The sequence below is a fragment of the Aquarana catesbeiana genome, linkage group LG11 (genome assembly GCF_042186555.1).
Source record: "Aquarana catesbeiana isolate 2022-GZ linkage group LG11, ASM4218655v1, whole genome shotgun sequence".
Classification (NCBI taxonomy): Eukaryota; Metazoa; Chordata; class Amphibia; order Anura; family Ranidae; genus Aquarana; species Aquarana catesbeiana.
Window position 1 is genome coordinate 102018338 of NC_133334.1, and position 14283 is coordinate 102032620.

The window sequence follows — 14283 nt, forward strand, 5'->3', positions numbered from 1 at the left end:
GTGCCTAAGGCCCAATTTTTCTGCCCCTGTTCAACAAGGACATGTAATTACAATTCTTGTTCTAATATTTCACAGCAGGGCCCGTTCCAGCGCCCACCAAGAGTAACTGTGAGGGCTTACAGTGTTGTGGCAACACCACCACCACCACCAAAGGCCCAATTTTTCTGCCCCTGTTCAACAGGTGCATGTAATTACAATTCTTGATATAATATTTCACAGCAGGGCCCGTTCCAGCACCCACCAAGAGTAACTGTGAGGACTTACAGTGTTGTGGCACCAGCACCACCACTACCAAAGGCCCAATTTTTCTACCACTGTTCAACAATGGCATGTAATTACAATTCTTGATCTAATATTTCACAGCACAGCCCATTCCTGCGCCCACCAAGAGTAACTGTGAAGGCTTACAGTGTTGTGGCAACACCAACACCTAAGGCCCCAATTTATGCAGAGTATATAGGGCAGGCCCCTACTTTCAAACATCCAACTTACAAATGACTACTTGCAAACGGAAGGAGACAACAGGAAGTGAGATGAAATCCCCTAGGAAGGGAAATTCTCTCCCGTAAGAGTTAATATGGGAAAAACATCTCCTCTTCACTGATGCTTTATTACCAATCCTTGTTTCACTAAAAAACCCAAATTTTCAAAAAACATTTGTCATTGGGACAGAAAGTGAGGTGAAATCTTCTGAAGAGGTGCACAGACAGCAAAACAAATGTTACAGGGGTGATAACCCTTCCCTATGTTTTCCAAAAAGCTTAAAAACAGATTTTTTGGGCTGGAGCTACACTTTAAAAATGTACCAGTTCAAAATTACAAACAGATTCTACTTAACAACAAACCTACAGTCCCTGTCTTGTTTGCACCGCCTGTATATTTCTGTTCAGAGTATATAGGGCCTGGGGGCCCCACACCTTTCCTTTTTTAATTTGGGTTTGGGGTTCCCCTTAATATCCATACAAGACCCAAAGGGCCTGGTAATGGACTGGGGGTTGGGGGGTACCCATGCCGTTTGACTCACTGATTTTCATCCATATTGCCGGGACCCGACATTACATTAAAGCCGCAAGCAGTTTTAAATGACTTTTGTTCCTTTAAAAATGTCATTTTGTGCAGGGACTGTTCTAAGCACAGGTGAAAGGCGTCACTTTATAGGCATACTATAGACACCCCCCAGGTACGATATTTAAAGGAATATTTCACTTTTTTTTTTTTCACTTTAAGCATCATTGAAATCACTGCTCCCGAGAAAACTACCATTTTTGAAACTTTTTTTTTGCATTGATACATGTCCCCTGGGGCAGGACCCGGGTCCCCAAACCCTTTTTAGGATAATAACTTGCATATTAGCCTTTAAAATTAGCACTTTTGATTGTGAACGTTCGAGTCCCATAGACTTTAATGGGGTTCTAAAGATCGCGCGAACTGAACCGGGGGGTGTTCGGCTCATCCCTAGTAATAACTATATGGGATGTCCCAAAGCAATGCCACCTGAGGGGAGGGAGACAGAAAGCAAATAGCCGCCGCCAGGCGTGAGGACCTATACTGCTGCCTGCAGAACACTGCGCCCAAAGGCGGTGTCCTCCTGCCATCTTACATCCATTTGATAAAATCTTGTGAATGGAAAAAATCTTGTGGACAAAAATAGATAAAATCCAAAATACAGTCACATCAGAGGTGGATAGCACAGGGAAAATCTCTAATGCGTTTCACATCAACTGATGCTTACTCATAACTATGAGTAAGCATCAGTTGATGTGAAATGCGTTAGCAATTTTCCCTGTGCTATCCACCTCTGATGTGACTGTATTTTGGATTTGATCTATTTTTGTCTAATAAAGATGCCTTTCTTCATTGAGTGCGGCTGTCCAGGATCCTTTTCCTCTTCTAAGGAAACATCTTGATTCAGATGAAACCCAGACACTAACTTTGGCAAAAAGGTTGGGTAGGGACGCAGCACAACCTTATCCTTGTGAATGATTAAGTATGGCTCTTTACAAGGGAAAGCAGCCAATTCTGATACTCTTCTTGCAGAGGTTATTGCAACTAGGAATACCAATTTCCTTGTCAAAAGGATCAAAGGAATATTCCGTATAGGTTCAAAGGGTTGTCTTTGCAACACCGACAAAACCAGATTCAAATCCCATGGGCACAAGGGTATTCTAACTGGCCGAGTTATCCGAGTTATGACTTGTATGAATGCCCGGACTAAAGAGTGCAAAGCAAGCGGCCTTTGGAAAAATACTGCCAAGGCTGAAATCTGACCCTTGATTGTACTCAAAGACAGCTTAATTTCTACTCCTAATTGTAGAAAGGCCACAATTCTTCCTATGACATACTTACGAGGATGCCAACCCTTGGTTTCACACCAAGTGACGTAGGCCTTCCAGACCCTGTAATAAATGGTCCTGGAGGCTGGCTTTCTGGCATTAATCAGTGTGGTTATTACCAAACCTGAAAGCCCCCAATTTTTTAGAATGTGGGCTTCAATAGCCACACTGTTAAATTTAGTGTTTGTAAGGCAGGAATACAGGTCCCTGCGACAGCAGGTCCGGATGAGTTGGAAGAGTCAAAGACTCCCTTACTGCCATTCTCATGATCCCTGCATACCAGGGTCTTCTGGGCCATGCCGGGCCACTAGGATTACCGGCTTCCCTTCTTCCCTAATCCTGTGAAGCAGCCAAAGCAGCCATGGCAGCAGCTGAACTGGAGGGAATGCATAAATCAGTGAAAACTGATTCCACGGGATCACTAACGCATCTACTTCGAGTGCAGGTGGATACCTTGTTCTCGCCACAAAGTTGTCCAACTTCTTGTTGAACCTGGACGCCAATAGATCTACATCCGGCGTACCCCATCTTTGGCATATGGCCAAAAAGACATCGGGATGTAGAGACCATTCTCCAGGCAACAACTGTTGACGGCTCAGAAAATCTGCCTGCCAATTTTCCACTCCTGAAATGTAAACTGCAGATAGGCAAGGAACATGTTTCTCTGCCCAAGACAGAATATAGTCCACCTCCCTTTGGGCAGCGGGGCTTCTGGTGCCCCCTTGGTGATTGATATAGGCCACTGCTGTGGCATTGTCAGATTGTATCCTCACAGGAGCATTCAGCAACCTGGACATCCAGGCTATTAGAGCCAGACGTACTGCCCGAATCTCTAGGATATTGATGGGCAAGGTCTTCTCGGACTCTGACCACTTCCCTTGAACAGTGGTCTCTTCTAGAACTGCTCCCCAGCCCCACAGGCTGGCATCCATTGTTACTACTTTCCAGGAAACTGGAATGAAGGATTCCCCCTTCTGTAAATTCCTGGTTATCAACTACCAGTTGAGACTCTGGCGTACCTTTTGGAGCCAGATTCATTGGATAATCCAAGGCTTGGATCTGTTTGTTCCTAGCAGACAGAATACTGTGTTGCAACAGTCTTGAACGAAACTGGGCATAGGGAACCGATTTAAAGGAAGCTACCATCTTCCCTAGTAGTCTCATACAAAGGCGAATGGAAGGACCCTTCTTTGCCTTGACCGCCTGGACCAGCTCTCTTAGAGCGTTGACCTTTACCTGAGGCAAGAACATCCTTTCCTGGGTTGTGTCTATGACCAGGCCCAAATACTGCAGCCTTCTTACCGGCTGTAAGGATGATTTCTCTAGATTGAGAATCCAACCCAGGTGTCTCAGATAACTGACTGTTCTGGACACCCCTAGATTTAACCCTGCTTTTGACTGATCTACTGCCCTATACACACGGTCGGACTTTTCGACGGAATATGTGCGATCGGATCTTATTGTCGGAAATTTTGACCGTGTGTGGGCTCCATCTGACTTTTTCCATCAGAATTTCTGACACACAAAGTTTGAGAGCAGGCTATAAAATTTTCCAACAACAAAATCCATTTGCGTAAATTCCGACCGTGTGTGGACAATTCCGACGCACAAAGTGCCATGCATGCTCAGAATAAATTAAGAGACGAAAGCTACGGACCCATTTATAGTCCCGACGTACGTGTTTTATGTCACCGCGTTTAGAACGATCGGATTTTCCGACAACTTTGTGCGACCGTGTGTATGCAAAACAAGTTTGAGTCAACATCCATCGGAAAAAATACATGGATTTTGTTGTCGCAATGTCCGATCGTGTGTACAGGGCATAACAGTAGAAGGTCATCTAGGTATGTTATTACAATTATACCCTGGCCCCTTAGTCTTGCTAGTATTGGGGCTAACACTTTTGTAGACAGTCGGGGAGCGGTGGCTAACCCAAAAGGCAAGGCCATGAACTTAAAGTGGCGCTGCTCTACCGCAAACCGCAGAAACTTCTGGTGAGCTGGAAATATTGGCATATGTAGATACGCATCCTTGATATCTATGGATGCTAGAACCTCTCCTCCCCATAGGGTGGAAACAACTGACCGAATCAACTCCATTCGAAAGGAGTGGATGTTTAGGAAGTGATTCAGATTCCTGAGATCTAGAATGGGTCTGACATCTCCATTTGGTTTTGGTACCATAAAGAGATTTGAATAAAACCCATGTCCCTCTCTTCTGAGGGAACCTCTATTATTACTTCCTGATACAGTAATCGGTCCAGTGCCAGAAAATAAGGACTTTTTCTTTACTGGGTCCTTGGGAACATTTGAGCTTAGAAAACACGATGGTGGAAACTCTTGGAACTCTAGTTTGTAACCTAGGGCTACTACAGAGAGGACCCACTTGTCTTGGATTTCCTCTTGCCAAGTTTCTGACAACCACCGCAGTCTTCCCCCCACTCGATTGAGCAGGGGAGCCCCTTCACAAGGAAGCCTTTGGGATTCTGTTTTGTGGACTTCTGACTCCAGGGCTTTTTATAGCCCTGTGTCTGGTTATGAGGCTTATCCTTTGCCCCTGACGGTGGAGGCCATCAAAACTGCCTGGAGGCTGTTGCCCTAGACATCTAAGGAGAAGGTTACAACCTTCCTCCATGAAACAGAAACCCATCCAAGAGCTTCTTGCATGGTAACTCGGCTGACCAGCTGTTTAGCCACAGAATCCTGCGCATATGTATCAACATGAGCGCAAGGCGAGACCCCTGATGGATAAAATCCTTGATAGCGTCCACTGCAAAGTATAGGGCCCTAGATAGCTCAGCTAAACTTTGGGCATCTTCAGTTTGAGCAGGAACTTTTTTATTTTTTTAAAAAACCTGCTTGAATTCAGCCCGAAGGGATGGACAGATGCCTATTGCTGCCACTGCAGGTTGTACTACCGCACCAGCTACATCAAATGAGGCCTTAAGTAGAGATTCCAACTTCTTATCAGCTGGATCACTAAATACTTGTACATTGTTGTACATTGTTGATAAGTCTGGGAAGGAGTTGGGTGAGATTTTGCGGTTGTTTGGGTTAAGGGATGTGGGTGAAGGTGGTGGTTTTTCATATTTTAGTGATAAGGGTACTGTAAAATCTAGAATTGATTTTTGTTTCATTTCAAAAAATTTACAGCCGGAATCCTTTGTCATCCAGCGGGAGCCTTTCTCGGACCATGGTCGGATCGAGTGTGTTGTGAGTATGGAATCGGAGGTAATGTATGGTAAAGGGGTGTGGAAGTTGAATGTGGAATTGGAGGATGAGGGTGTGAAAAGAGAGTATGTTGAGTTTTTTGGGAAACTTAAAAGGAGGAGGAATGATTTTTTAAGTGTGATTGAGTGGTGGGAGTGGGCGAAAGGTCAGACTAAGAGGTTTTTTGTAAGGAAAGGTTGTGAGATTGCAAAAAAGGAACGTGAGGCGTATGAATGGTGGCTGAAGAGATTGGAATATTTGGAGAGAATGTGGGGTGTGATTTGGTGGAAGCAAGAGGAAAATTGAGAGTCTTTATGGAGCGGAGGGGGAGAGAGATTATGTTGCAAGCAAGGATGGTAGTGAAGGAGAAGGATGAGAAGTGTACGCGTTTTTTCTTTAAAAAGGTATATGGTGGGAAGGTGGATTTGTCAAGTGTGTTGGATGAGAGTAGACAGGTGGTAAGTGGAAAAAAGAGGTTGGGAGATGAAATCTGGAAGTTTTATTCCGATTTATATATGGAAAAGAAGAGGGATGAGAGGGTTGAGAAGGAAGTGTTGGAGCAGGTGCAGATGTGTCTGGATATGGAGGATAAGAGTATGTTAGGGGAGAAAGTGAGTAAAGGTGAAGTTGATGAATGTCTGGGGAGTATGAAGAAAGGTAAGATGCTGGGAGTGATGGTTTGCCAGTTGAATTTTATTGTACGTTTTGGGAGGTGATTGGTGACTGCGTGTATGAGATGGTGATGAAAGTTTTGGAAGAGGGGAGGATGCCTGAATCTATGTTAAAAAACGTGATTGTTTTGTTGTATAAAAAAGGTGACAAGCGGGAGTTGAAAAATTAGAGGCCTATATCATTGTTGAATGTAGATTATAAGGTGGTGGCGAAGGTGTTGGCGAATAGGTTGCGTGCAGTGGTGGAGAATTTTGTGGGGGAGGAGCAAGCGTGTGCGGTGCCTGGGAGGTCTATTGCAGAAAGTTTGGTGAGCTTGAGGGATGTGTTATGGTTTTGTAAGGAGAGGAAGCAGGAAGTGGCAGTGTTGGCTGTGGATTTTGAAAAAGCGTATGACAGAGTGTCGCATGATTTTATGTTTAAAGTGTTGAGGAGAATGGGGTTACCTGAGGTGTTGATTGGGTGGATTAAGTGTCTGTATAGAGGTATGGTAAGTAAAGTTTTGGTGAATGGATGGATGACGAGTGATATAAGTATTAGGTCAGGTGTGAGACAGGGTTGCCCGCTATCACCCGTGTTGTTTATTTGTGTGATTGAACCTTTGTTGAGGATGTTGATGAAAGATAAGTGTGTGAGAGGGGTGGAGGTGCCAGGGAGTGGTGGCAGGGTTTTGAAAGTAATAGGATACATGGATGATGTGACAGTGATTTGTAGAGATATGGCAGGGCTAAAAACAGTGAAGTTGTTGATTGAGATTTTTTTGTATGGCAAGTGGTTTTTGTGTGAATATGGGGAAAAGTGAGTATAAATTGTTTAGTGTATGGAGGGGGATTGAAGAGTGTGGTTGGAAGTTTTGTGAGGGAGGAGTGAGGATTTTAGGTGTCAAGTTTGATTCTGATTTGTATGGGAGAGAGAGTTGGCAGGATGCGTTAGTGAAAGTAAAAAAGAAAATTGATCTTTGGTCTTTAAGGACTTTGTCGTTGGAAGGGAAGGTGTTGATTGTGAAGGCTGTTGTGATTCCGATTTTGTTATTTTTATATTATGTGTTTCCAGCTCCAGATAGGGTGATGAAACAAATTGTGAGAGTGTGTTTTTCCTTTTTTTGGTCGTCTAAGATGGAGAAGTTGAAAAGAGAGAAAGTAATGAAAGGAGTAATGAATGGCGGGAAAGGTATGGTGAGTATTGAGAAATTTCTGGTGGTAAAGTATGTAAGTATGTGTGTGAGATTAAGTGAGAAAGAGAATGTTGCAGGGTGTATGGTAAAATATGCATGTGGGAGTGTGTTACAGAAATAAAAGTTGTGTGAAGTTGATTTGAGGTAACCTGTATGTTTTATTGCACCTTGGTTTTATGTGAGGATTGAAAGGTGTATGAGGAGGTATGGGTTGCAAGATGTGACGCGAGATAAATGGTGTGAGAGTAAAAAGGTTATGCAGATACTGAAAGAAAGGGTGGAGATGGAAGGAATAGGTGGTTTAAGAGTAGCCGAATGTAAGAAAGTCTGGAAGAATGTGTGCTGTAAAGGAGTGGATAATAGACAGAAGGATATTGCATGGATGGGAGTGCATGGGTGTTTGCCTACAAGAGAGTTTCAGAGAAGGAGAAGGTTTGTGGACAGTGAGGTGTGTCCAAGACTGGTGGTGTGGGGGGATTGAGAGAGTGGTACATGTGTTTTGGGAGTGTCGCTATGCGAAGAAAATACGGGAAAGGATGGAGAAGATGATTGAGGGATTGACTGGTGTGAATAATGTAACGTATGAGATGGTGTTATATGGTTTGTGTGATCTGGGGAGGAATGAGGAGAGGTTGTTATGGATTGTTGTGAATTGTATTAAAGAGTGTTTGTGGGATGTTCGGAATATTTAGATTTTTAAGCAGGAAGTGGTTAAAGTGAAAGAATGTGTGGCCATGGTCCGAGGAAAGATTTACAATTATGCATATTACGATTATAAGAAGTTAGGAGAGAAGGATGCAAGAAAGTTATGGAAATTGGAGGAGTGGAAACAATGGTGTATATAATGTAAATATTTGGATTATGTTACTGATGTTCCTGAACGATTAACCTTTTTATTTTTGTTTTTCAGGGTGATTACAGATGGTAATAAAAGGGACAGTGTGGAGAAAGTGTATAGGAGTGTTTATTGTTTGTGTAGGGATAGGGTTGAGGGATAGTATATAATAGGGATAGTTTGTCTTTTTTTCGCTAATAAGGGGTGGGAATGGGTTGTTTTGTTAATGTTCTTGTTACCTTTATTGTTGTTTTGAAACATTCTTGATATATTTATTGTTGTGAGATGTCTTTATTATCTTTACTGTTGTTATGTACTTTTGGGTTTTTGTGGGTGGGTTTGGGAGGGAAGTGGGTGGGGTTTGGGAGGGAAGTGGGAGGGTTATGTAAATATTGTAAATACTTGTCTGATAATGTACTTCAAAATATATCTTGTACAAACGTTATGTTATTTTATTGTTTAAACATATTCTTTTTGATTTATGTTATCTATGTATTTTACTTGTGAAATTTTAAATAAAAATCTCCATTTGGTTTTGGTACCATAAAGAGATATAAATAAAACCCCATGTCCCTCTCTTCTGAGGGAATCTCTATTATCACTCCCTGACACAGTAATCGGTCCAGTTCCTCAGGAATGTTTGATGTTTGAAAACGCGATGGTGGAAACTCTTGGAATTCTAGTTTGTAGCCTAGGGCTACTATAGAGAGGACCCACTTGTCTTGGATTTCCTCCTGCCAAGTTTCTGAAAACCACTGCAGTCTTCCCCCCACTCGATCGAGCGGGGGTGCCCCTTCACAAGGAAGCTTTGGGATTCTGTTTTGTGGACTTCTGACCCCAGGTCTTTTTGTAGCCCTGTGTCTGGTTATGAGGCCTACCCTTTGCCCCTGATGATGGAGGCCGTCGATACTTCCTGGAGGCTGTTGCCCCAGGCATAGGAGGGGAAGTTTATTCTTTTTGTTAACCAGCAGAAGGGTACTCTTACCCCCAGAAATCTTTTGGATATACTTATCCAAATCTTCCCCAAACAACCTTTCCCCATGAAACCCAGCCAAGAGCTTCTTGCACGGTAACTTGGCTGACCAATTTTTAAGTCACAGTGTCCTGCACATATGTATCAACATTAACGCAAGGCGAGACGCCTGATGGAAGGAATCCTTGATAGCGTCCACTGCAAAGTATAGGGCCCTAGTTAGCTCAGCTAAACTTTGGGCCTCATCAGCTTGAGCAGGAACTTTTTTAATAACCTGCATGAGTTCATCCCGAAGGGATTGACAGGTGCCTATTACTGCTACTGCAGGCTGTACCACTGCACCGGCTACAGCAAATGAGGCTTTTAGTAGAGATTCCAACTTTTTATCAGCTGGATCTCTAAATACTTGTACATTGTCCACTGGACAGGTTAAACTCCTGTTCACAGAGGAGATAGCAGAATCCACTGCTGGCAAATCCCATTTATTTGAGAACTTTTTCTCCATAGGGTAAAGAAATGAAAATTTCTTAGGGGGAGAAAACCGCTTATCTGGGTGATCCCAATCAGCATAAATCAGTTGCTCCAGTAATGGGTGCATAGGGAAAGCATGAAAACCCTGTGGGGGTTTTAGCGAACCCAAAGAGGAGAAGGAAACCTCATCCACCTATGCAGGAGGCAACTTATATCCAGAGCAGACCAAGTCCATAATGGATTGAATTAGCATTTTTTGAGGTTGCGAAGTTGAGAAAGGTTCTTCAGATGCTGAATCCTCAGAAGAGGATTCACCTGAACCTCCTTCCCTCAAAGGTACCCCACTATCATCTGCCCATTGTTGTTCCAAAACGGGAAGGTCAAGGGCAGGAGAAGGGGACCTGCCACGTTTTCTCACCTCCTGGGAGAATGATGCGAACAAATTGGCTATTTTTCCCTCCAAACCAGCCAGAGTCAAAGCTAAATCGTCCTTAGTGACGAATGCAGAAGCTGCCATGTTTGGGGTAGCCACCATGCCTGTGAGACAAGATGGTTCAGATTTGCCAGATGCTCCAGGTCCTTCAGGGGAGGATGGAACTGCAGGCGTGCGACTAGGAACCTCAGGCTCTGACCACAGGGACTTTGCACTCCCCTCTGATGAATTCGAATTACCCCTCCTACGGGCAGACATAGTCCTAAGCACAAAAAAAACAGAGGTACTAAACAAAATGCATCTACTGCCGAGCTTTAGTCTAGCAATTTACATAATATGCTGCTATAAAGGCTCAGTCTCAATGCTGAGTAAATGTGCCCCTTGGAAATGCCTGTATCCACACAAACCATACAGCTTACATGCCCTTATGCACTCCGTCCCTCTGTCAGCCAACCAGACACTCCCAGAGTGTAAAGCTTTTAAGCAGTGAGCCTTGTGCCTGTGCCATGTCTTATGTGCACGCCACTTCACGCGAACGTCAGCGATGTTTAAGCCACGCCCCTGTGGACTTAGGCTCCGCTTTTTTTTTTAAGGATCCCTTTCTCGCGCTCTGTAGTATAAGTTATAATTTTTGGAGGTTAAATAATTCTCTCATAACTGTAACTATTGCCAAACTAAGCTATTTCATGTTCTCTTTATTGTACTTTATATTTTGACTTTAATAAACAGGTCGGGTTTAAAACTGAGCAATAGATTAACTAAAAAGTTCCTTGCCTTGGACAGCACATAGTAGCAGTCACCATGGAAGGTAAAGGACTTCCCATCAAAGGTGGTAATATGGGCTCCTCCTTCAATGGAGCAAGATCCAGGGCAGGCATGGTCTGTGCAGTTCCATCTTCCTGATATACAGTGGCTGTAACAGAAATACTTGTGTAATGATATTGTAAGTGAAGCCAAGCTTATATACTTCATGGAAAATATAACCCGTTGAAGGCATAAATAGATGCAGTTTATCCTTTTAGTTCAGGTTATCATGTATCTAAATACTGTAATCTGATGTATGTAATACCGAAATATGCATTATCAGTTGAAATATGCATTCCACCGCAACATGAAAACTGAAGCCTTTATGGGCACATCCCCTTTATATTTCTTTGTAGGAATGTTGTTACCTGTTATTGAAAGTCAACGTTTTGCCCAAAAAATTGAGACAGCTGGGGCCAATGCTTCTCTGATACAAAAAATGATGACAAATATAAACGTACATTTTACAGGTACGAGAGAAAGCAAGCGCTAGGAATTCATCATCAGTTATTATGCACTATGCAATTATGTCATTTTGCTAGCCCAGACTACAGATTGTTAGATCTGTAATGAGCTCCACGGCCAGGACCTCCTGTCTGCCTTGAGGCTCCATTTGTCTAATAGAAATCTGAAACTCCAGACAATCATCAGGTCAGTGACGAGTCACTGCAATGGGTTTCCACCTCAATGTGTCAATTTCAGCATAAGGCCCCTTTCACACTGGGGCGGGGGCGGCATCGGTGGTAAAGCGCCGCTATTGTTAGCGGCGCTTTACTGTCGGTATTCGGCCACTAGCAGGGTGGTTTTACCCCCCGCCAGCAGCCGAGAAAGGGTTAAAAACCACCGAAAAGCGCCTCTGCAGAGGCGCTTTGCCGGCGGTATAGCCACGATGTCCCATTGATTTCACCGCTGTCCCATTGTATACACCGCTCCTTCACCACTTCTAAGATGCTGCTAGCAGGACGGGAAAAAAGTGCACCTCGGGGCTTTCACACTGGAGAGACAGCAGCGGCTGTTTCAGGTCAGTTTGCAGGCGCTATAATTAGCGCAATAGCGCCTGCAAACCGCCCCAGTGTGAAAGGGGCCTAAGTAGTTGGGGTCTGTATATAATAGTTTTTTTGCTTGAAAGAAACAAACTGAAATTGTAAAACAATGAAAGGAGCCTGAAGCTCCACCTTCTGGCTCATAAAGAAAATTACAAAAATAATTTATCTATATTATATTATATATAATATTTTTGTATTTTGTACTAATTTTGTATATATGTTTGTCCTGACCATAAATAAAGAAAGGAATTATATACAAAACTCCTTTGCATTCCCTTTAAAGCTAAAATGGCTGAAGGGACATCCAGGGCAATACAGTTTAAGTAGCAAATGCTGAACATTATGAAGCAGAGGAGCTGATGTCTGAAAATATGCCCATTAGGAATTATTTTTCACACAGCATTTACTTACATGTCAGATTTGGTGTGTGTTACATTATATTTTCTAATAGTGTGCAGATAATGCACCTAGCAATAAGGCCCCTTTCACACGGGAGATGCGATCAGGTCCGCCTGTCAGTTTTTCAGGCGGACATGTTTAGATGGATAGGCGAGTGTACTGTAAGTGGAATTGTGTTCATTTACACCTGCCTACCTCCAGTCTGCTCAAAAAAACGAAAGGGAACCCATCCCCTTCTGTTTAGGCAGATCATACCGGAGGGTAGTCTGGTGTAAATGGACAACAGAGGCCGTCTACACCTGGCTACCCAAAGAGGAGAGCAGACTCTGTCCATGTCCACTCTGCAAAAACTGAGCGGACACAGACCTGTCTTCCACCTGCTCTGCTCTGATCAGCAGGGGATCTGTGAGTGGATTCCCTGCTGATCAGAACAGAGTCCACCCATTTGAAAAGGGCCTTAGTGGATATAAAGTAATAATAAACTTTTGTCAGGCATAATATGTAGGCATCATTTTCACACATACAGGGCTGGACTGGGACAAAAATGTGGCCCTGGACTTCATCCAGACCGGCCCAGGGCACAAAACATCAGGGTACGGTACATCAGGGCACAGCACATCAGGGTACAGGGCCCAGCACATGAGGGCATAAGACACATCAGGGTACAACACATCAGGGTACAACACACCAGGCCACATCAGGGTACAGGGCACAGCACATCAGGGTACAGAGCCCAGCACATCAGCGTACAGGGCACATCAGGGCACAACACATCAGGGTACAGGACATCAGGGTACAGAGCTCAGCACATCAGGGTACAGCACATTAGGGCACAGGACATCAGAGTACAGGACTTCAGGGCACAGGTCACAGTACATCAGGGCACAACACATCAGGGTACAGGGCACAACACATCAGGGCAAGTCAGGGCACAGTACATCAGGGTACAGGACATCATGGCACAGGACATTGGTGCACATCAGGGCATGGGGCACATCAGGGCACAAGGCACATCAGGTCACGGGGAACATCAGGGGATAGGACATCAGGCCACAGGGCACATCAGGTGATGGGGCACATCAGGGCATAGGATATCGGGGCACATCAGGGCACGGGGCACATCAGGCCAAATGGCACATCAGGGCACAGGGCACATAGCACATCAGGGCACGGGGCACATGGCACATAGCACATCAGGGCACTGGGCACATCAGGGCATGGGGCACATGGCACATTGGGGGCACATCAGGGCACATTATGGCACATTGGGGCACATGGCACATTATGGGGCACATCAGGGCACATTATGGGGCACATAGCACATCAGGGCACAGAGCACATCAGGGCATGGGGCAGATCAGGGCATGGGGTACATCAGGCCACATGGCACATCAAGGCACAGGGCACATAGCACATCAGGGAGCTGGGCACATGGCACATAGCACATCAGGGCATGGGGCACATGGCACATCGGGGCACATCAGGGCACATTATGGCACATGGCACATTATGGGGTACATTGGGGCACATAGCACATCAGGGCACATAGCACATCAGGGCATGGGGGACATCAGGCCACATGGCACATCAGGCCATATGGCACATTAGGGCACAGGGCTCGGGCCACATCGGGGCACATGGCACATAGCACATCAGGGCATGGGGGACATGGCACATCGGGGCACATCAGGGCTTGGGGCACATCAGGGCACATTATGGCACATGGCACATTATGGGGCACATCAGGGCACATTATGGGGTACATTGGGGCACATAGCACATCAGGGCACATTATGGGGCACATAGCACATCAGGGCACATTATGGGGCACATAGCACATCAGGGCACATTATGGGGCACAAAGCATATCAGGGCACATTATGGGGCACATAGCACATCAGGGCACATTATGGGGCGCATTGGGGCACATAGCACAT

General features: G+C 44.7%; 1 protein-coding gene across 1 annotated transcript in view; it reads right to left on the reverse strand.

Annotated features, from left to right (window-relative positions):
* Positions 1-14283, reverse strand: part of LOC141111717 (uncharacterized) — a 491097-nt gene that overhangs the window by 416880 nt on the left and 59934 nt on the right. Inside the window, 1 exon segment of the mRNA XM_073603861.1 lies at positions 10872-11010. Coding sequence (XP_073459962.1) covers positions 10872-11010 — 139 coding nt within the window.